This window comes from Budorcas taxicolor, chromosome 12 (genome assembly GCF_023091745.1).
Source record: "Budorcas taxicolor isolate Tak-1 chromosome 12, Takin1.1, whole genome shotgun sequence".
Classification (NCBI taxonomy): domain Eukaryota; kingdom Metazoa; phylum Chordata; class Mammalia; order Artiodactyla; family Bovidae; genus Budorcas; species Budorcas taxicolor.
In genome coordinates this window covers 22802989-22827314 of record NC_068921.1, presented here as the reverse complement: position 1 = coordinate 22827314, position 24326 = coordinate 22802989, and the positions used below count along the sequence as shown (strand labels likewise).

General features: G+C 37.2%; 1 protein-coding gene across 2 annotated transcripts in view; it reads left to right on the top strand.

Annotated features, from left to right (window-relative positions):
- The window catches only part of COG6 (component of oligomeric golgi complex 6), a 92515-nt gene that overhangs the window by 9103 nt on the left and 59086 nt on the right, over nucleotides 1-24326 (top strand). For both annotated transcript variants that reach the window (XM_052650085.1, XM_052650084.1), the window contains exons 5-13: nucleotides 2036-2147; nucleotides 4006-4088; nucleotides 4452-4522; nucleotides 7515-7608; nucleotides 13308-13436; nucleotides 13514-13605; nucleotides 15011-15075; nucleotides 16174-16265; nucleotides 17724-17841. In XM_052650085.1, coding sequence (XP_052506045.1) covers nucleotides 2036-2147; nucleotides 4006-4088; nucleotides 4452-4522; nucleotides 7515-7608; nucleotides 13308-13436; nucleotides 13514-13605; nucleotides 15011-15075; nucleotides 16174-16265; nucleotides 17724-17841 — 856 coding nt within the window. The remainder of the gene's footprint in view (nucleotides 1-2035; nucleotides 2148-4005; nucleotides 4089-4451; nucleotides 4523-7514; nucleotides 7609-13307; nucleotides 13437-13513; nucleotides 13606-15010; nucleotides 15076-16173; nucleotides 16266-17723; nucleotides 17842-24326) is intronic.

Below are 24326 nucleotides of genomic sequence, written 5' to 3'. Positions count from 1 at the left end.
TCCATATCCCTCTCCGCTTTTTAGACAGAGATGTGTAGTACATCTTGTTTCTTCATTGACTTTGGCAACTGGAAACAGAAGCTTTTCTGTACTTAATTAGATAGTTTTCCTCGGCTGTGTTGCTTATGTTCTCATTCTTTTTTTATTATTTAATAGTTTTTATTTTGATTGTGTTATTTGCTATAAAGTACTTACTGTAACTTAGGTTTTGATATTACAGTTTACATAAAAATATAAAAGCAATTTATTTTGCCCAAATATACATGTGAAAATCCAAAACATATGTGATACATATTCTTTCATTGCCCTATGAAAGGTTAGTAGAAGGCAAGCAAAAATCACATTTTTCTTCTTCTGCTTTTATTTACGTGTATAAAACTTGAAGAAAATTGCAATCAGATGTAACGTCACCACCTAGACATAGCTACTCTTAATGTGTATTTTCTCTCAGTTAGTATGTGTGCATACTGAATTAACAGCTGACCCTTGAACAACACAGGTTTGAACTGCACAGGTCCACTTATATATATATATATATATATATATATATATATATTTTTTTTTTTTTTTGTAGTCCTACACATCCCACAGTGGGTTGGAGCTTCTACTCCAGAGGGCTGGCTGTAACATTATATGCAGATTTTCCTCTGTACAGGACAGGTTAGGAGTCCCTGACCCACACATTATTTAAGCGTCACCTGTACTAGATTCTGTTAAAACATAATGTAAAAGTAAACTAAAGAGATTAATTTTCCTTTGTGCCCAGTAAATTGACTGTGAAGATAGATCCAAAAGAAACTCCCGAAAGATTTTCATTGAAACGGTTAATTTGTACAGTCTCAAGGAATTTTATGAAGTGTTATCATTAATTTAAATGCTGTATGATAATGATTTGAGCTTCTAAAAGTATAAAACAAAACATGTTAAGGTAACTTGTAGATATCGTACTTAATAAGATAATTAAGGACATAGGTTTTTAAAATCCGTATAGATTTAAGTAGGTGCTTTGCACTGTCATTTGAGAAAAATAGAGCATTACTGCCACCCGGAGGGCTTTTTCTTTTTAGCTCTTGTCATTCGTCAGGAGCAGTTGACATAGTGAACTTAAACCTGGAAACCCAAGAGTCCAAACAAAACAAAGATGGCATGCGTTGTTCTGTCTGTTCAGATAGTGTTTGTTCAGTTTCATTTGAATATTTTGAAATTGGAGAATGTTACTGCCCTGTGAATACTACTAGTGAAACACTTTAGTTTTATTTGTATATCTTCAAATCTAAACTCTAGAAGGCAGGAATGTTGAATTTCTGCTCATGTGGTTTGTATTCCTGACTTGCCGTTAGATTGTGACCCAACTCAGTCCTGCAGGTCTAATTGCAGGCTCAAGTGTGCTTTTTCATAATTGCCAGCTAGTCTAACTTGGCTGCACTCAGATAATATAATCTGAAAAGATGTTTTTTTGTTTGTTTGTTATGATAGTGTGCAGAAAAAGTGGGGAAAACAAAATGGAGGAGTGATTTTTTTTTTTTTTTTGGATTAATGAAGAATTACTAGATGAGTTCTTGACTTCAATTTCTAACCTAAAGTAAATAATAGGCTTGAATTTTGATTTCTTGTGTACTTCATGTACAAGCTTCAAAGGCTTAGAACTTTTTAGTGACTGAGAAGAAATTAATTGGCTTATGTCTCTCTTACAACTTTGTTACCATAAGGTGAACTATTCACATACATATAAGTGGCTAAGGATTTGTATTGCCTGTACCATTCATGAACTTATTTCTCCTTTTGCATAAAGGTTAGTTCATCATTTTACTGTGGCCTCTTACAGTGCCCTCTGCAGAGGTAGGACAATATCAGCTAATTGATCACCTACGTGCTTCATGAGCTGCTAATATTTGAAATAGAAATGAGGCTTCTGAAGATACTGAGACAGTTTCACGTCTTTGTCTTAAAAGTTATGAGAGATGTAACTTGTTTTAAAGCTATGTAAAATGCATAATGTGCTTGATTTTCTGTTGCCTTTTTAAAAATATTACAGTCAAAGATTAGAAATAAGAGCACAAGTGGCAGATGCCTTCTTATCCAAGTTCCAGCTGACTTCTGACGAAATGAGTCTTCTCCGAGGTACAAGAGAAGGACCCATCACTGAGGTACTTTGCTTTCTGTTGAAATCACTTAAAGCACAGCAGTTACAGATGTTATAGAGAAATCACTCTTTTTTAAGGCTTTATTTTACCGCCTGAAATTTTTTTGATTTAAAAATGTTTTTAAGGTGAGCAATTTAAGGTACAGATTTTAAATTATCTTATTTTTTTCAAAGCAATACATGTACTTCTTTTTTGTTTTTTAGGAGTCAGAGTACAAAAAGGCTTATAAGGAAAGCCTACATCACCTCATCACCTATTCCACTCCTTTCCATCTCTAAGTCCTTTGGCAACCGTTTCCAATCTTGTTAATTGCTTCTTTTGTAGATTCTGTATTCTGGACCTCTGGTGAAAAGGAGTATGCTTTGGATATTGATGTTAACTCTTTTCTATGGATGAGCTACCATGGGCTAAGAGTGATTAGCCTCTCCTTCCATGGCTCCTTTCCCCCCGCACATACATGTTCTCTTTTCTTCCGCCTTACAGTGCAGTTATATGGCGTGTTCTGTTTACATTGCAGTGATGTTGCAGTGATCACATGTTTCACAACTTTTGGTCTTTCCTGAGATTAGAAACTCTTTACCTTTTCATCTGATTCTTTTCTGAACCCATGCCATTCTTTCCAAAACTTCAAGCTATAAAGCCTCTCAAAACGCTAAACAACAAGGAAAATTATCATTCCTCTTTTTTTCCCTTTGAAGATACTCAGTTTTTCTTGATAAGAATCTTTTAATCTCCTAACTGGGAGGAACTGCAAACTTGTGCCTGGGGTCTGAGGGCAGGAAGAGTTCCTGAGGGCCAGGGTCAGGGGCTTACTGAGTGACTCTTGATAGATGTCACTGTTATCTTACTGCCTGGGCTGGGATGGAACCCGTCCCTTGAGTGTAGGGTGTTAAGTAGGTGAGAGAATTGTAGGTACCTTACCTATTGGTATTTATTGCCTTTATAGTTTGAGGAACTTTGTGCATTTTAAATATGTTACATCACACCTTCCCTCCCCCTGCCTCAGCAAAAATAATCAATAGTATTAGGGATTTTAAAACATTAAAAAATTTTTTTATTCATCAAAGAAAAATAATTCATCAGCTACTTTTCATGGTTGGAACACTATTTGTGGCTATCTGGAAACTAAGGCTCCAGTACCTTTTTATAGAGGGAAAAAAAGCTGGGAGTTCAGCATTGGTCAACTCATGTATGTTTATACATCCAACTTTGCATTCCGCTCCTGGATGAGGGGGCAAGAAAGGCTATATGATAGACACAGAAACCATCATCTCCTGTGATGATGAAGCCATCCTGGGTTTTCTGCATCTTAAGATATGTAATACATAGCATGTTTTTCTTTATGTTACAGTCTTCAGGTTTATATTACTCTTTCACAAAACTGTATATGTCTTGAAGACAGAAATTTTGTCTTTATAAACTTTTTATCTTCGCATCTTAGTACACTGTTTGGCATATACTAGACATCGAATTAATATATGTTTTAAAATGTGAATAATGGGCTTCCCTGGTGGCTCAGCTCGTAAAGAATTCACCTGCAATGCGGGAGACCTGGGTTTGATCCCTGGGTTGGGAAGATCCCCTGGAGAAGGGAAGGGCTACCCACTCCAGTATTCTGGCTTGAAGAATTTCATGTATAGTCTATGGGGTCACAAAGAGTCTGGGGGATGCGACTGAGCAACTTTCACTTCACTAAATATCTATTATACATTTTTTAGAGAAAGTTGAGATAAGTATAAGGAAGGCTTCATTAGAGTAGGTAGAATAATTTCTTTTTCTTTTGTTGTGATATTTCAATTTAGAGCAATACAGTTTTACCTGAAAACATGGAAACTTTAAATTTACATTCTTAATTTTAAAGGATTTTTTCAAGGCACTGGGAAGAGTAAAACAGATTCATAATGATGTTAAAGTTCTCTTGCGTACAAACCAACAAACAGCAGGGTGAGTAGCCTTTTCAGTTCATGACTGTGTTGCCACTTGTATTTGCAAAATTTTAAAGATTTTCCAGATTCTTAAAGTGTATGGCATTATGTAAAATAGAAATTTAATCTTCATGTGTCTTTGGATAAAGAGGAAGTTATACCCTGATGTTCAGTGTAAAACAGCAGTTGAGTGTCTAAGTGATGGTATTAAAACTTGGCCACATTTATTTAATGATTAAAAAATTATTAAAAAAATTATTCCACAAAATGATAAAAAGTTAATAGGGTATAACGAAATCATTCTGTAATTAAAATAATTAGATTCTTAGATTTAGCTGTTGGCTAAAACTTTTAAATAAATTATAATCTTTAATTTTTTTAGTTTAGAAATCATGGAGCAAATGGCCTTGCTTCAAGAAACATCTTACGAAAGACTTTACCGGTGGGCTCAAAGTAAGTGGTCTCCTTGATGCAGCCTAGGCTCATGAATGCTTGATTTTATTTCACTTAGTATTTATTTGATAACATATTTTGATCTTAGTAATCAAAAAATTTGAACATACTGTAACTTGTGTTTGCCTCATAAGTACTATAATTCAGGTACTATATATGATTAAGGATGGAAATGAAAAAATATTAAAGTCAGTATTTGTGCCCCAGATTATCTTAAGGTTGATTAGACATCCCTTGTTAATATAATCGTTACGATGAATTAGTTTTCTGTTGCTGCTGTAACAAATTTATCTCAGTCTTAACGGCTTAAAATAAAACGTAAGTTTATCATTTTATAGTTCTGTAGTCAGAAGTCACCATGCTAAAATGAAAAGATGTGCATTTCTGGAGGCTCTAGGGAATAATCTGTTGCCTTGCTCATTCACTTTTTTGGCATAACTTAGTTCTTTGAGTCTGAGGACTGAGCTCTGAGTTTCCTTGCCGGCTGTTACAGGGTTTTCCCGCTTCTAGAGGCCGCCTGCATTGGCTTGTGGCCCCTTCCTCCATCTTTGAAGCCAGCAGTGGTAGATGGAGTTGCTTTCTCACTTTGAGTCTTTCCTGTCTCTTCTTCCATCTCGTATCTCTGACTTTTCTGCTAGCCTCTTCCACTTTTAAGACCTAGATGATTACCTTGGACCCACTTAAGTGATCAGGGAAAATGTCCCTAATTTAAGGTCATCTCACACACTAGTAAAGTAATGCTTAAAATTCTCCAAGCCAGGCTTCAGCAATACGTGAACCGTGAACTTCCAGATGTTTATACTGGTTTTAGAAAAGGCAGAGGAACCAGAGATCAAATTGCCAACATCTGCTGGATCATGGGAAAAGCAAGAGAGTTCCAGAAAAACATCTATTTCTGCTTTATTGACTATGCCAAAGCCTTTGACTGTGTGGATCACAATAAACTGTTGAAAAATCTGAAGTAGGTGGGACTACCAGACCACCTGACCTGCCTCTTGAGAAACCTGTATGCAGGTCAGGAAGCAACAGTTAGAAGTGGACATGGAACAACAGACTGGTTCCAAATAGGAAACGGAGTACGTCAAGGCTGTATAGTGTCACCCTGCTTATTTAACTTATATGCAGAGTACATCATGTGAAACGCTGGGCTGGAGGAAGCACAAGCTGGAATCCAGATTGCCAGGAGAAATATCAATAACCTCAGATATGCAGATGACACCACCCTTATGGCAGAAAGTGAAGAGGAACTAAAAAGCTTCTTGATGAAAGTGAAAGAGGAGAGTGAAAAAGTTGGCTTAAAGCTCAACATTCAGGAAACGAAGATCATGGCAGCCAGTCCCATCGCTTCATAGCAAGTAGATGGGGAAACAGAGGATACAGTGGTTGACTTTTTTTGGGGGCTCCAAAACCACTGCAGATGGTGATTGTAGCCATGAAATTAAAAGACACTTACTCCTTGGAAGGAAAGTTATGACCAACCTAGACAGCATATTAAAAAGCAGAGACATTACTTTGCCAACAAAGGTCTGTCTAGTCAAGGCTGTGGTTTTTCCTGTGGTCATGTATGGATGTGAGAGTTGGACTATAAAGAAAGCTGGGCACTGAAGAATTGATGCTTTTGAAGTGTGGTGTTGGAGAAGACTCTTAAGTGTCCCTTGGACTGCAAGGAGATCCAACCAGTCCATCCTAAAGGAGACCAGTCCTGGTTGTTCATTGGAAGGACTAATGTTGAAGCTAAAATGCCAATACTTTGGGCACCTGATGCCAAGAGCTGACTCATTTGAAAAGACTCTGATGCTGGGAAAGATTGAGGGCAGGAGGAAAAGGGGACCACATAGGATGACATGGGTAGATGGCATCACCAACTCAATAGACATGGATTTGGGTGGACTCTGGGAGTTGGTGATGGACAGGGAGGCCTGGCATGCTGCGGTTCATGGGGTCGCAAAGAGTCGGACATGACTGAGCAACTGAACTGAACTGACCTGAAGGTCCATCCCCTTAATTCCATCTGAAAAGTCTCTTTTGCTTCATAAGATAACATATTCACAGGTTTTGGTGATTAGGGATCTTGGGAGGGCCATTATTTTGCCTACCACAAGTGGTTTATGTATTTAGTTTTGTTTTAAAATGTTTCAGTAGTGTTTTAGTAGAATTACCTGTTGAAAACAAAGGAACATGAGGTCTTCACCTAGCAAAGGTTGGGAATTTCTGAACATGTCCTGTTTTTTGAACAGAGTAGACATTTAATCAGTATTTTGTAGATAGAATAGTAGATATAATTTTACTAGTATGTATTAGTTACCCATATAAACATCTAGCAAACTGCTTAAAGATTGCCCCTGGGGTAAAGAACTGGTGATGAATATTTAGTATTCCCTTCCCTTTTTGACATTGCTGTGTGTATAGCAGTTATTCGGAGAAGGCAATGGCACCCCACCCCAGTGCTCTTGCCTGGAAAATCCCATGAACGGAGGAGTCTGGTAGGCTGCAGTCCATGGAGTCCCTAAGAGTTGGACATGACTGAGTGACTTCACTTTCACTTTTTCACTTTCATGCATTGGAGAAGGAAATGGCAACCCACTCCAGTGTTCTTGCCTGGAGAATCCCAGGGGCGGGGGAGCCTGCTGGCTGTTGTCTATGGGGTCGCACAGAGTCGGACACAACTGAAGCGACGCAGCAGCAGCAGCAGCAGCAGCAGCATAGCAGTTATTTAGTGTATGTTTGTTCATTGATTGGTTTCTTGAGAACTCTAGTTTCTTATAATAATAAAATGTGTTGTATACCACATAGCAGATATGGTCTATTGAAGTTAAATAGATATTTAAGCTTGAATGTTTAGTTTAGCAGCATTAACTAGTTTTTTATTGGTATGTTCTCTAGGCTTTTCCAAGCATTTTTTAAATGTGGTATTTAGACTCTGGTTGTTCAATGGACATAATAAAGGCCTAATTGTATTTTAACAAGTATTACAAGGTTAATTCTTTTTCAGGTGAATGCAGAACCTTGACACAAGAATCATGTGACGTATCTCCAGTACTGACTCAGGCAATGGAAGCCCTGCAGGACAGACCTGTCTTATATAAGTGAGTGACTTTTTCCTAATTAATAAAAAAGCAGATTTACTTCTCCTTTGGTAATTTATATTGAATTTCAGTGTTAATCAAATTTATATACAATAATTTGAGCAATATAATAATTTACAGTGATATTTTTATTTCATCTGGGTACCGCTGGAGCATCTGCCTAATTGCATATTAATGCTATAGAATGCAACACACATATAAAAACCAAGATGTCCCAATATCTAGACTGTCTCTTATTTATTCAGAGGTTAAGGTCTTTCCCACATTCTGCCATCTCATTGATTACCTTGGAATTGTATGTAACTAAAACTCCTGTATTAACACTGCCCTGGAGGGGTGGAAGTCAAATAGACTAATAAATAATAATTACCCAGAGATGAGAAAAGAAGATTTAAAATTAGAATTCCATTAGTAGGATTCCAGAAAAGAAAGAGTTCAGGTTTTTAATCCTGTAAGTTATGGCAGCCAGGTGCTATGTGATAATGCTTTGGATAAGAACTTCATGCATTATTAACTTATATATTTTTTATTTTTGTGTGTTTTAGTTTTCTTTTACTTTTCAAGTCCTTTTTTTGTCTTCAGTCTTTAAACTTTTTAGTTTGTATTGGGGTATAGCCAATTAACAATACTGTGTTAGTTTCAAGAGAACAGGGAAGGGACTCAGCCATACATATACATGTATCCGTTCTCCCCTAGGCCTCCCTCTCATCCAGGTTTGCATAGAACATTGAGTAGAGTTCCATGTGCTGCACAGTAGGTCCTTGTTGGTTATCCGTTTTGAATATAGCAACGAGTACATGACCTTCTCAAACTCCCTAACGACCCTTTCCCCTTCATCAACCATAAGTGCATTTTCTAAGTCTGTGCATCTTTCTGTTTTGTAAGTGAGTTCATCTGTTATCATTTGTTTTTACATTCCACATACACAGGTTGTCATACGCTATTTCTCCTTCTCTGTCTGGCTTTCTTGACTCAGTATGACACTCTAGGTCCATCCATGTTGCCGCAAATGGCACTATTTTATTCTTTTAATGGCTGAGTAATAGTCCCTTGTATACATGTCCCACATCTTTTTATCCATTCCTTCAAATCCTGTTTCATTCTTAATGTCTGGAATAGTGTGAACATGTAGGGAGTTAAAATTCGGGAAACAGAAAGCCAGAGAACTCATGGATTCAGTCCTGCTCTGAGTCATGTCTTCTATATGATTCTATATTCTATATTTTTAGAAGATTTCCTTGTAACTCTGTTTTCTGAATTACTTGTCCTGTAATAAGATTTTAGAACACAAATGATGGGACTTGTGTTACTTATTGAGTACTCACTATATGTTAAGCACAGTTCCAAGTGTGGCACGCTTACCATCAATAAAACATCGCCTTCAACTTGCTTTACTTTATGGAACCAGATGTAAACAAATCAGCTTTAACGTATACATTAAGTGCTTTTCTAAAAGTCAAGTCTCAAGTGCTTTGTGGCTCGAGTAGTCGGTGGTGGGGAAAGGGGTGTACATTAGAGAAAGTTTCTTCCGGGAAGTAGGTATAAAGTGAGTTCTGAAGGTTAATAAGCATTTTCCAAGATGAAAAGGGAGGAGAGAACATCCCAGATTTAGGGAACAGCAGGTGCTAGTGCATGGGTTGAGGAGGAACGTGTACCTCTAGGGACTCGCAGAAGCTGGTTGCTGGGTTAGTAGCAGGAGCTGGATCACAATAGATCTGCATGTTGTGCAGGTTCCTGGGATAAGCTGATGCTCATTATTGACCATCAGCTCAGCGGATCTTAGCGTCTTCGAAATTTCTTTCCCAGTTTTTTCACTGTAAGGTATGGGTGTTTGGTTATAATTATAGTACCTGAAACATTTGGTGCTTGTTTAATGATGTGTAACGGTGTTCACAGATTCATATTTGTTCACAAGGTTAATTGTTTTTTAAAAAGGTCTTCATGTATTTTGGGCCTCTGAAAAGGTCAGCTGACTTCTACCGTATAAATGTATATTTTCTAAGTTTTGATTCTCGATCAACACTTGGAAAGGAGCAGTATTGCATAACGGTTTAAATGGTGGGCTCTGAGTTAGACTGGGTGTGTGTTTGTGTGTGTGTGTGTGTGTTTTTTTTTTTTTTTAGATTTTTTGATGAACCCACATACCTTTATAGGCTTCAGTTTTGTTGAGCTGTGAAATGAGGATGAAAATAGTGCTTGTCTTGCTGGCTTGTTGTGAAGATTAAAATTGGAATGTTCTCATAAGGTGTTGAACATCATGCTTTACTCATCACAAAGTACTGGTTATTATTTTTATTTTGAAAGGAGATAAAGTGGAAAATTTTTAGCTAAAGAGAAGTGTATTTAAGGCCTACCTGACAGCAAAGCAAAATGCTTGAGAGACAATAGAACTGAAATAGGCAAAGAAGATGCATCTTCACAGGACACACAGGGGATGGGGGCCATAGTGCAGTATGGATGGTTAAACACTTGGATGTTGAATGCGGGAGAAGGAAACTTTTAGCATCACTTCATGGGAAATAGATGGGGAAACAGTGGAAACAGTGTCAGACTTTATTTTTGGGGGCTCCAAAATCACTGCAGATGGTGACTGCAGCCTTGAAATTAAAAGACGCTTAGTCCTTGGAAGAAAAGTTATGACCAACCTAGATAGCATATTCAAAAGCAGAGACATTATTTTGCCGACTAAGGTCCATCTAGTCAAGGCTATGGTTTTTCCTGTGGTCATGTATGGATGTGAGAGTTGGACTGTGAAGAAGGCCGAGCGCTGAAGAATTGATGCTTTTGAAGTGTGGTGTTGGAGAAGACTCTGGTGAGTCCCTTGGACTGCAAGGAGATCCAACCAGTCCATTCTGAAGGAGATCAGCCCTGGGATTTCTTTGGAAGGAATGATGCTAAAGCTGAAACTCCAGTACTTTGGCTACCTCATGCAAAGAGTTGACTCATTGGAAAAGACTCTGATGCTGGGAGGGATTGGGGGCAGGAGGAGAAGGGGATGACAGAGGATGAGATGGCTGGATGGTATCACAGACTCGATGGACGTGAGTCTGAGTGAACTCTGGGAGTTGGCGATGGACAGGGAGGCCTGGTGTGCTGCGATTCATGGGGTCTCAAAGAGTCGGACACGACTGAGCAAGTGAACTGAACTGAAGTACCGTAAGATCAACGCTGAAAAAGAGAAAATTGGCCTTTCATCTTAAGTAATCACTTGTTTTCAAAGCAGTGGTTTCCTTAAATTTAGGGACAAACTTTATAATGTATTATGTTAACCACCAGATGGCACTATATGAACTTGATTTAAATAAAGTAGAGACACTTCACTCTTCATTATTGAGTCTCAAATGTATAGGTATCACATTTAAGAAAACGTCAGTTATTAAAGTCTTTGGGGAAAATTGTCATACTCAGGTTTTATTAGGTCTTATATAATTGGAATGCTAATGGATTATTAACTTTTAATACATCAAGTACAGAAGTGTTTTCAAAAAGAAATTTATTCCAAGTAGAAATGGACAAATTAATGTTGTCTTCTTTTCACTGGTAAACCTTCAGCATGTCAGTTATTAAAGGATATAGTAATATATACAATGCTGATTTTTTTTCATTCTTTATTTCTTGCATTTCTTAGAGAGGCTTTTACATTATTCTTTGACTTTTTTTGGACAAAATTTTTTCATTTTATTTGCTTTTTGACCAGAATTTTTCCTTTTCTATTATGGATAAACATAAAAACTGGGGATATTGGTTTTTTAACTAGAGGCATTTTAGAATATTTACATAATTTTGACATTCACTTTTGTAAACCTGCATTTTCAGTTTTTGACCTTTGTTGGAAAAGAGTCTCTTTTTGGTCAAGGAAATTTTCTTTTGTCTCTGGGAAAAGAGATTTCATGTCTTCAGATACCACTGAAGGTTCATTTCAGCTCATGCTCTTCTTGCTTCAAATTATATCTGTTGCAGGAAAATTAACATTAATATAAATGTTTATTTATATTTTATAGTAAAAAGATTAGATTCTAGTGTTTGTCAGACTTTTAAAATTGCCCCTCCCTGCATTTAAAATGCCAGTGGATTCACTGGTTTTTAATATAACTTGTGGTCACAGTGAATAGTCCTAGAAACAGAAGTTACATTGTTTCTATTTATTATGCAGTCATTTGGGTCCTCAGGGGAAGATAAGTTTTACATATTTAAAAAGTTTGTGAATTTTGTGCTGTCATAAATCTGATCACAAGTCACTTCATAGAACTGATGGTCTTTAAAGGAAGGCATTCTGTACCCTAAGCATTTACATTTTTAAGAGCATGAGGGAAGAAATAGAAATAAGCACCTTGGTTCTAATTTGTTTAAAAAAACAAAGTGAATGCAAAGCAACTGTGCACTTTTGCAAAACTTAGCTTGATAACTGCATTTTCATCTTGACGTATTGCTGGTATGTCACTGCGTGGAATTTCAAAACCATTTCCTTTTAACTAAAACCAAAAACCACACACAACCATGATCTGGTTACTGGTACATAGTCCTTTAAGAAGGCTCAGAGTCCTAACAATTTATTGCTATTGATTGCCTCGCTACACTTTCATTTAAAAATATGCCCCATTTCTAGCTTTCTTCTGTTAAAAAAGAAAATGTGGGTTTTTTCATGAAATCAATAGTAGATTAAAGAAAGCAGTGTAGCTTTCTTTAAAGAAATTCTTTTGAAAACTTTGGTGAAATTTTTGTAACTTTTCTTTATATATAGGGTAATGAAATCATTTTCAACATTTAGTAGAGTACTGTTCAGAGATGTAAAAGTTAATGGATCTAGAATCTGCTGGCATGGGACTACGAAAAAATATTTTGTTTTCCTGTGTGTCTTTAAACCAGAACTTTCAGTTGGGCAACAGCGGCGACAGTGAGAAGCAAAGGCTGATTCTAGTCAGGGAGACAGGGACTCTTGGTAACTTTAAGCCGTCCTATCATTTGACCCCAAATGGTCTGAGCTTCCAGTTCAAAGTCTTTTTTCCCTAAAAATTTCCTCAGCCTTGAAAGTCTTCCCTCTGCCCCATCGACTATAATTAATAACTTGTAAATATATGTAAAAGAAAGTATTTGCTCTTAATGCATAACTGGTCAGTAAATTCAAGTAGCATGTAATATGTTTAACATTGGAGTCAAAATAAGCTTTTAAATATGAGTAGTATATTTTGGTGGTATTTGGTATAATTTGGACAAATTTTGGTGGTAGTGTAATAATATACGTGAGAGTTTTTTAATGTAGAAGGAAAAGTCTTATATTTTGAATTGCAGAGTTCTAACTGTAACCAGCCTCTGAGAACCATATACTAGGCTTTCTGTGTGCAATAGAGTGTCATGTTTTGGACAAGGGGTGGGCGCTGAAACCTGTAGAATTCAGGGTTTCCACCTTGTCTCAAATTTTACTTTTACCAAATCCCCTACTCTATCCATTATTGCCACAACCTCTGTTACTGATTGTAAATCCCTGCGTTCCTTCTTAGACATAAAAAGATACAGCTTTGGATTCGATTATCACTATGATAAAGTTATTTATTAAATATTTTTTGTTGTTTAAAGCAGTATTGCTTGAGAGAACTGTGTAAAAAAAAGTGTTAGATAGCTTATCTGAGAAAGTGCATAAATAGTTTGATATAGCCATTAGGAAGAAAAACAATTGTTTGTTAATAACTTGTCTCTTCTAGGTATACCTTAGATGAGTTTGGAACAGCCAGAAGAAGTACAGTGGTTCGTGGATTCATTGATGCTCTTACAAGAGGGGGCCCAGGAGGTACCCCTAGACCCATTGAAATGCATTCCCATGACCCTTTGAGGTATAGTAGCAGACAGTATTGGGGTATTCAGTGTTTTTCTGAAGGAAATTTTCACTAACATTTAGTTTTTCCATTAGATACGTAGGAGATATGTTGGCTTGGCTCCACCAAGCTACCGCTTCTGAAAAAGAACACCTTGAAGCTCTTTTGAAGCATGTAACTACACAAGGTGGGTCAGCCGGCGGCTCCTGCTCATCTGAGATGTAGCACGTCACACAGGATCTCTCTGTTTCTGTTCTCGCTGCTGTTTTTCATGGAAATAAACTCTTCACCCCAGGTGATTCAGTAAGCGGCCTAATTAGTCTTCCTTTCTCTAGTTTCGGGGCCTTCCCTAGTGAGCCAGGACCCCTCTGCTCCCCTTTCGAGGTGCCTCTGGAGTGCCTGGTGTATGTTGTCTCAGATCTTGTACGGCACTGTCCTCGAAAGGCAAAAGGGGATGTTGTCTCCGTTTTGTCTACAAGCACACAAGCTCGTTGACTTTTCTTAAGGTCCTGAGGCTCCTACTTCTTTCTTTTCTATTAATACTACCCAGCCCCTTTTTTCATTCTCATGTGACTGTTTCAGAATTTTTTGAATAATCGCCTATGTACTGAATGTACTTAAAATTTTTGTCTTAATTTCAAAGAAGAAAAATGATTATTTTTGAGTTGCTAACATCTGTTTGCAGAATTTCTGGTCTTTTTAGTTGTGACTGTCTTGAGATACCTGTGATAGAAGGGGTTAGTGGATAATTAAGATGTTCTGGTTTTGACGGGAAGGGAAGGGACGTGTTGTGGGGGGTGTCTCTTGCCTGTCTTGCATGGCGTGGCCCCACACCATGCTGGTTCATCAGGTCACCTTCCCGGAGAGGCTGGTGTGCAAATGGGTGCAGGACTCAACCTCCTCACTGATACTCAGACTAGATTCAGTGTCTGTGATAGATTGGCACACAGTCTGCATTGTTTAAAGTTGTTTTCTGTTACTCTGATAACTGAGTTTAAAAGAGTGTATTTCTTAAGAGCTGTTAGTAAAGTATACATGAGAGGCCGCATTAAGAGGCAGGAAGAAAATAATTGGAGTTAGAAATAGGTTCTTCCGTGGGAATGGCATGAATTCTTCTAAACTTCAGTTTCTCCATCTGTGAAAATGAAGGTGGTTACAAGCTGTACATGTCCAAGTACACGGTACAGACCTTGACAAGTGGTCAGTAATTAGTAAATGTCAGTGTTTCCATTAAATTGTAAGGTGTGTTTTCCATCTTATACCTGCAGTTTGTGTGCTTAGTATGTCTGCCTAGAATAAGGAGTTTGTGGAACAGATCCTAATACATCTACTCATCACCTCCTTCAGTTAATTAATTTCACAATCTTTCATTAATCAGCAGTCAAATGAATTGATAGAGCTTTAGGTTCAGATATTAATATAGTTAGTAATATCCTAAAAGATATTGAACTTAATAAAATACCATTAATGGTTATTTAAAATGTTTATCATTAATGCCATTAATCACAGGTATTAGTGTTTGTTGATTTTTTGTACTTCTGTGAAACAGTGCAATATGAAAAAAAATTCAGTTATGTTATAATTAATCGTAGGTGTTGAAGAAAATATTCAAGAAGTTGTTGGCCATATCACTGAGGGTGTGTGCAGGCCACTAAAGGTAAAATACTTTGTATATATTATATCAAATATATGTTATGTGGTTAAATTATTGCCTTATTTGGAGTTTAAAGAAATAACAACTTGAGCTGTAATTTTGTCAAATTAATACATTAATGTTGGATAATAAAACTCATTTTAAAATAATCATTGCCAATTTTCTATGCAAGGTTTTTGTATACTATTACATGTATTTATAATGTAAAATATTTTAGCAGATCATATTCATTGGTATTACGACATACTCCAAAATCAAAATGCTTTCAAAAGTCTTTATTGAACATCTCCTGCGTGTGTATTACCCTGCTAAGTGCTGCAGAGATGTAAAAGGAATAGAAAATACAATGTCTGTTTAGAATCTAATTAGAAAACAAGAAGACATCATGTTTTCTGCAGCTTAAGCATAGATGTAGTATAATATGTAAGTAAGCACATTCAGTGTAGTTTCAATTGTATTTTTTAGTTAGGGAATGTGAAGTAAGGGAAAGATTAGTGAAGGATGGGTTTTAATTAGAAAGATTCCCAGTAGTTAATCTTGAGCATTTCAAGTTAATTTTGAATTAGATCTGAGATATTGCCCTGGTAGTATTATAATTAGACAAATATGTTGGAGCCAACTCAAAATCCATCTGCTTTCCTGTTCTCTAATTAATATTAAAAGAAACTTAGTTTAGTTGTTTAAAGGTAAAACTTTTTTCATTTTTTTCCCCTTACTATTGGTTCATAGAGCAGTACCATTTTACTGATAATTTTAGGCATGTAACAGCTGCTTTGCAGTTTAGTGCTGAACAAAATTCCATTATATGCTGGTTAAAAAAAACCTCCAGATGATCTCATTGTATTGATTATTTCTGATAGTAGTGAGCCAAATTCTGTAGGTAATGGATCATTTGTTCATAGAGTATACCTGTGTTAAATTTTTTGTGTTGTTTTACCATCCTTTGATTTAATATTCAGATATTACTTATTTAGAAGGAAGTTTGTGATTTCTATAATCATGAAATTTAATCTCTTTAATGCTGTTCACACCACATGTGATTAATGAAGAAAAAGTTACACTTTTAAGAAATGTTTAATTTTTTGTCACATATTTTAATAGGTTCGAATTGAACAAGTAATAGTTGCTGAACCTGGGGCAGTTTTATTATATAAAATTTCTAACCTCCTCAAATTTTACCACCACACAATCAGGTAAGTGGAATGGTTAAATGTGCTCATTACATCCCATGTCATACTTCATTTCAGTTAGAACACAGTGTAGTATTTATGTGTGTGTGTGTATTCTGTTTGTTGACTAAATGAACCTCCACACCATGTGAGTCATTATTTGCATATTATACATATTGTAGTTTGAGGTCCGTCATTTCCTTTTTCCTTTCTTTTCCAGGCGTAACCGTACACACACACACACACACACACAAACACACATTTGCACACGCACAGCTTATATAGCAGTATAAGTCTATAATAGAAGTATTTTTTGAGTCCTTCTGTATTCGAGATCCATGGCACTTAAAGCAGCTCTATATTATACTCAGAACGGCATAATTAGTAAAATGTCCTATTCTGAATGTAAATAACATAAATTCTTCTTTAACATTTAGTTTTCCATTAGTGGTAAAACAGAACCATAGCTTTATCTTTTCTAAGTACTATTAATAGCTATCTTATCTTCTCTAAATTAAAGTGACTTTATCTGATTAGGAACCACTTGTCTTATCTAGGAACCATTGTCTTATCTAAAATATAATCTTCGATTCCAAAATTTGCGTTCATTTTCACCATGCATATATCTTTTGACAGCATACGTACGCTTGAGCCCTATTGTAAATGTCACTCACTGTAAGACCATGTTATATGTGAGTTGTGGTAAAACAATGGTATTCCAAGCTATATTTTTGATAGTCTATTAAAAAATCACTTTAGATGACTTTTTACAAGCATGCCAGTATCAGGGACAGAAGAATCACTTTCAGTACATGAATAGGAAAATAAAATTGGAAATTGTTTCATATACATGGTTGTGTTACATTCTGCAAAAAATGAGAAACCCCACTGGACAAGTCTAAGAAATATCCTTGTAGGAGAAAATTGAGAATTATAGGATATAGAGTAGTTATTTAAAAATGTTACCGAATTTTTCATAATTAGTTTAAAGATACTTTTTTGGCAGCTGTATAATCATAATACTTTATAATTTGCACATGTGTTACTGATATGGCATAAGTTCTATTTAAAAAAGCTCAGTATTAATAATATTTTCTCCATAGAGCTACTGATGGAATGGCTTCCTTTAAATTAAAAGCAGATCTTCTTTTAATCTTCAGATAATCAAAACATGCATTTACTGTAATAGTGGAAAAATAGCCACATGGATTTGCATGCTATAAGGGTTTAGTCTAACTCACTGCTTTTCTAAGAGATTATGAGATATTGAAAACACTGTAGTTTGCTTTCATTTGTTCATCACCTAACCTAAAAAAAAACAAAAACCTCATTTCTGTATGAGACTAGAGTAAGTTTTTTAATTCACAGGTTATGTTCTATATAAAAACTTCTATTTAAATCTGGATCTTTTAAAATTCTACCCAGTTATAGAGCTAAATTGTTTAGACCTGCTTTGCAACCAGAAATATTCTTTGCTTTTAGTGGCATTATTGGAAATAACGCATCTACATTGTTGACTACCATTGAAGAAATGCATTTGCTGAGCAAAAAAATATTCTTCAGCAGCTTAAGTCTTCATGCCAGTAAGTTAATGGACAAGGTATGTTTGAAAAATGCAGTTCTTATACTGTGTGAGTCTTTCACATTCAAAAAAGCTGTTTTACTGTTTTTACATTGGTGACAATTTTTTTCCCATTTCATTTAGTGTTCTCTTGAGTTCTTCCTATGAACAAGAAAATTCATTTTGGGATGGCTTACTGGTTGTAGGCTTATAGTCTATTCCTAGAACAGTATAACATCGAGTCATAGTTGGAAGTAGAATCTCAAAGCCCTAGTTTTACTACCATTTTTCAATAACCCACAATTTGTAATTAAAGCAGACTTTCTATATTTAATAGGTCAGGACTAAAATGACATACAGATTGAAAAACTGGAACTTTTAGTAAATACTTTTTCTAAACAGCTGGCATATATTTTTACACTGGTGGTCTAGCTTTTTCCTTATGGAACTTATGTGCCTTTGAGTTACATATTACAATTATGAAACAAGTAAGATAATAAAAAAATTCCATAAAAGCAAAGAAAACAAAACAACAAGCAAAAACCTGAAAGAGTTCTGTGAGAGCTAGTATTTTACATTGAGCATTGTGTTGTGCACAAGTAAATTGGTGAGACCTTAAGGAATGGGTTTATAACAAGCAAATCCTTCTTTGTTTTTGTTTCATTATTAAGGACCCAGGTTTTTCAGAGATGTATCACAGTCACCATGTTTGTTTTAAATTATGCTGCTCTATCCAGTTGCTTGGTTATATTAGACGCAGGTTTATAGTATGGTGTTGAGCAGTCAGTAGCAGTCCAGTTTAGAGGCCCTGGATTCTACATTCCTAAGCTCAGGGAAACCTTAAGAGTCTACTGTCTGACCCTAACATAGGATTCAAATTTTCTGGAAAAGCAGCATGAATTTGTGGAGATGAAGTATTTCACTTATGTGTTTTCCTGTATCACCAGAAGTTTACTAACAGGCAGTCAGTCCTTGTTTTAGATATGGTTATATAAGTTATTATTTAGGCACAATTTTTCTAAAATCATTCACCCCTGATACAAACTGTGAATGTTGCTTGCTAATGAGAGCACAAGGGCAAAACAGTGAAGGTTTGTCGGTCTCAGGTTGCACTTCCATTCATGGAAAATAGTCTGATAAATCAGTGCTTACTGTAGAATCACGTGTTTTATGGGAGACATCCGCAATGTGTTATGCTGGCACAGGAGGGAGGGGTATTAGTTTAGCTCAGTCGCTCAGTCATGTCTGACTCTTGGACTGCATGGACTACAGCACGCCAGGCCTCCCTGTCCATCACCAACTCCGGGAGTTTGCTCAACCTCATGTCCATTGGGTCTTGATGCCATCCAGCTATCTCATCCTCTGTCGTCCCCTTCTCCTCCCGCCCTCAATCTTTCCCAGCATCAGGGTCTTTTCCAACGAGTCAGTTCTTTGCATCAGGTGGCCAAAGTATTGGAGTTTCAGCTTCAGCATCAGTGCTTTCAATGAGTATTCAGGACTGATTTCTTTCAAGATTGACTGGCTGGATCTCCTTGCAGTCCAAGGGACTCTCAAGAGTCTTCTGCAACAGCACAGTTTAAAAGCATCTATTCTCTGGCTCTCAGCTTTTTTTATAGTCCAGCTCTCACATCCATACATGACTACTGGAAAAACCAAAGCTTTGACTAGATGGACCTTTGTTGGCAAAGTAATGTCTCTGCTTTTGAATATACTGTCTAGGTTTATCATAGCTTTTCTATGATAGCTTTTAATTAAAAGGAGCAAGATCTTTTAATTTCTTTAATGGCTGCAGTCACCATCTGCAGTGATTTTGGAGCCTCCAAAAAATTAAAGTCTCACTGTTTCCATTGTTTCCCCATCTATTTGCTGTGAAGTGATGGGACCGGATGCCATGATCTGAGTTTTAAGCCAGCATTTTCACTCTCCTCTTTCACTTTCATCAAGAGACTCTTTAGTTCCTTTTCGTTTTCTGACATAAGGGTGGTGTCATCTGCATACCTGAGTTTATTGATATTTCTCCCTGCATTTTTATTCCAGCTTGTGCTTCATCCAGCCCAGCGTTTCTCATGATGTACTCTGCATGTAAGTTAAATAAGCAGGGTGACAATATACAGCCTTGATGTACTCCTTTTCCTATTTGGAACCAGTCTGTTGTTCCATGTCCAGTTCTAACTGTTGCTTCTTGACCTGCATACAGATTTCTCAGGAGGCATTGTAAGGTGGTCTGGTATGCCCATCTCTTTCAGAATTTTCCACAGTTTATTGTGATCCACACAGTCAAAGGCTTTGGTGTAGTCAGTAAAGCAGAAGTAGATGTTTTTCTGGATTTCTCTTGCTTTTTTGATGATCCAACGGACGTTGGCAATTTGATCTCTGAATCCTCTGCCTTTTCTAAATCTGGCTTGAACATCTGGAAGTTTCACAGTTTACGTACTGTTGAAGCCTGGCTTGGAGAATTTTGAGCATGACTTTTCCAGCGTGTGAGATAAGTACAGTTGTACATTTGTTTGAACATTCTTTAGCTTTCCCTTTCTTTGGGATTGGAATGAAAACTGACTTTTTCCAGTCCTGTGGCCACTGCTGAGTTTTCCAAATTTGCTGACATATTGAGTGCGGCACTTTCATAGCATCATCTTTTAGGATTTGAAAGAGCTCAACTGGAATTCCATCACTTCCACTATCTTTGTTCATACTGATGCTTCCTAAGGCCCATGTGACTTCACATTCCAGGATGTCTGGCTCTAGTTGAGTGATCACACCATCGTGGTTATCTGGGTCATGAAGATGTTTTTTGTATTGTGGTTCTATGTATTCGTGCCATCTTTTTTAAATATCTTCTGCTTCTGTTAGGTCCATACCACTTCTGTCCTTTATTGTGCCCATCTTGAAATGTTCCCTTGGTATCTCTCATTTTCTTAAAGAGATCTCTAGTCTTTCCCATTCTGTTGTTTTCCTCTATTTCTTTGTATTGATCACGACGAAGGCTTAGTCTTTGGAACTCTGCATTCAAATGGGTATATCTTTCCTTTTTTCCTTTGCCTTTAGAGGAGGAGTATATGTGTCCATAATAATATACATATGCAGAGGGGAAGCTTGCCAGAGAGGGAGTTACAAGAGTTGAACTTTGAAGGACATAGGGATTAGATAGGTGAAAAGTGGGGTGGTAGAGGTTATCCTAAGTAGAGGAAGCAAAAAGAATATGTAACTCTTTGTTTAATGAGACAGGATGGAATATAGACAGAGAAGTCAGGTTGCAGACAGGGTAGTGAAGGAATTTTCATTGAAGTAGTTTTTATGAAAATACATACGCTAAGGGAAGAGCCATAAGGGGACAGATTCTTGAAGGGTAAAGGTAAGTCTTCAAAAGTTGGTGACTGATAGAATGTGGTTAAATCAGAGGAAAGAGTTCTAAAATAATTCCTAAGTTCCCAACCTGGGAATATTGATACTAATTGCAAGTATCTGGAATAAAGAGAAAGTGCAAAATCTAGGGGATAAGATGACAATATTGTCTAAATTAGACAAGATGCACGTGGGATATCCTCCTTTATAGTCAATCTCATCCAGCAGGGAGCCGTGCATTTGGATTTACAGGGTTTTGTGTATAAAGGGTTGAATCCATGGGTTTATATGAGGTCACTAGGAATCATGTTTAATGAGAGTAGGGCTTCTAGGACACAGTCTTGAGAAACAGTAGCATTTCAGAGAAGAAGGTAAGCCCAACGATGGCGGGATTCTGAAGAAGGTTGGAGAGGCAGGAGACAAATGAGAAGAGGATTTTATCAGAAAAGCCAAGAGAATAGAGGTGAAAGCATGGTTGGTGGCACATACTATAGGAAGAGTTCTGTTAAAAAAAGAGACAGCAGGTTTGTTATCTTTGTCAATATGTAGGTGATCCATGACTTATTCACATGGTGGGGGCAAGAGCCACATTGCAATATGGGAAAAGCACAGGAGAGTATTACCCAAAGCTTTACTAATTGGAGAACATAGGAACTAAAAAAATAGAATAAAATGTAGGAGGCATTCTTATTGTGAAATCTGAAAAGAGAATAATAAAGCAAAATGGTAAAAGGAAAAATGAATGTACATTTCTACAATCAATTAGAAACCAGAAAAACAAAATTGATTATTTGTTGAAAAGATCAACAAAATTGACAACCTTCTAGCAATTCTTTAAGCAGTGACAAAATTTAAAATATAGCATGAGAATTGGAGATAATAACCAGAGAGGAGGATTAAAACTTACTCAGTTCAGTTCAGTCACTCAGTCGTGTCCGACTCTTTGCGACCCCATGAATCACAGCACGCCAGGCCTCCCTGTCCATCACCAACTCCCGGAGTTCACTCAGACTCGCGTCCATCGAGTCGGTGATGCCATCCAGCCATCTCATCCTCTGTCGTCCCTTTCTCCTCCTGCCCCCAATCCCTCCTAGCATCAGAGTCTTTTCCAGTGAGTCAGCTCTTCCCATGAGGTGGCCAAAGTATTGGAGTTTCAGCTTTAACATCAGTCCTTCCAATGAACACCCAGGACTGATCTCCTTCAGAATGGACTGGTTGGATCTCCTTGCAGTCCAAGGGACTCTCAAGAGTCTTCTCCAACACCACAGTTCAAAAGCATCAATTCTTCGGCGCTCAGCTTTCTTCACAGTCCAACTCTCACATCCATACTTGACCACTGGAAAAACCATAGCCTTGACTAGACGGACCTTTGTTGGCAAAGTAATGTCTCTGCTTTTGAATATGCTATCTAGGTTGGTCATAACTTTCCTTCCAAGGAGTAAGCATCATTTAATTTCATGGCTGCAATCACCATCTGCAGTGATTTTAGAGCCCCCCAAAAATAAAGTCTGACACTGTTTCCACTGTTTCCCCGTCTATTTCCCATGTAGTGATGGGACCAGATGCCATGATCTTAGTTTTCTGAATGTTGAGCTCTAAGCCAACTTTTTCACTCTCCTCTTTCACTCTCATCAAGAGGCTTTTTAATTCCTCTTCACTTTCTGCCATAAGGGTGGTGTCATCTGCATATCTGAAGTTATTGATATTTCTCCCAGCAATCTTGATTCCGGCTTGTGCTTCTTCCAGCCCAGCGTTTCTCATGATGTACTCTGCATAGAAGTTAAATAAGCAGAGCGACAATACACACCCTTGACATACTCCTTTTCCTATTTGGAAGCAGTCTGTTGTTCCATGTCCAGTTCTAACTGTTGCATCCTGACCTGCATATAGGTTTCTCAGCCTGCATATAGGCAGGTCAGGTGGTCTGGTATTCCTATCTCTTTAAGAATTTTCCACAGTTTATTGTGATCCACACAGTCAAAGGCTTTGGCATAGTCAATAAAGCAGAAATAGATGTTTTTCTGGAACTCTCTTGCTTTTTCCATGATCCAGCGGATGTTGGCAATTTGATCTCTGGTTCCTCTGCCTTTTCTAAAACCAGCTTGAACATCAGGAAGTTCACGGTTCACATATTGCTGAAACCTTGCTTGGAGAATTTTGAGCATTACTTTACTAGCGTGTGAGATGAGTGCAGTTGTGCAGTAGTTTGAGCATTCTTTGGCATTGCCTTTCTTTGAGATTGGAATGAAAACTGACCTTTTCCAATCTTGTGGCCACTGCCGAGTTTTCCAAATTTGATGGCATATTAGATATTTAATTAAATTGTTGAGGGAAAATATTAGTAAATGAGAAAGTAGAAATACTTCCTTTACCATATAAAGATTAATAAAACTAACAGCCAATATCATGATTAACATAGAAGCACTAGTATTATGTTTCTGTTTAAGTCAAGAAAGAACACAACAAGAATACTTGCCAAGAACTGCTTATTTAAATAAAAGTCCAGATAAAGTAATGAGAGATACAAACATTCTAAAGTAAGAAATAGATTATTTGTGAATGCTCTGATTGTACTTCAAAAACTCAAGAAATACAGTTGGTGACAAGATCAATATACAAGGATTAATAATTTGGGGGGAATTTGGCAACATGGGAATCTGGCAACAAGGGAATTTGGGGAATTTGGCAACCAGGAATCTGTCTTTACACCTTAGACAACTGCACTAGCAGAATTTGTCCGGTGTAACTATTTTGGAACTCTGGAGTCTATTGAAGAATTGCAAATTCCAGGGGAAGGCTTGGATTGTAAATTGCAGTTAATTTTGGTCAACTTCAGCTCTTAGCATACTTGCAACTACCCGTCTCCCACCCCCAGGGCTGTGGTGGGCAGCTGTGCACTTGTTCCTTGAGTGCCTTGTACACAGCTTGTAGAGCCAGGGTGGACAAAAAGGACCCTGTCCTCCATACCTCTGGGATCTGTGCTCTTATCCCAGGGTTGTGAAGAGGAAGGTGGCCACTGTTTCTACACCTCCGCGTTGTGACAGACTCCTCCCCGTAAATTAGTCATTTGGCTAAATTGACTTCCTGGTGATTTCAAAGGTTAATGCAGTTTTTCTACCCGCTTAATATTTTTTCTTTTTCCCATGATGGGAGTCAGACATTAAAAACATTCAAAAACAACA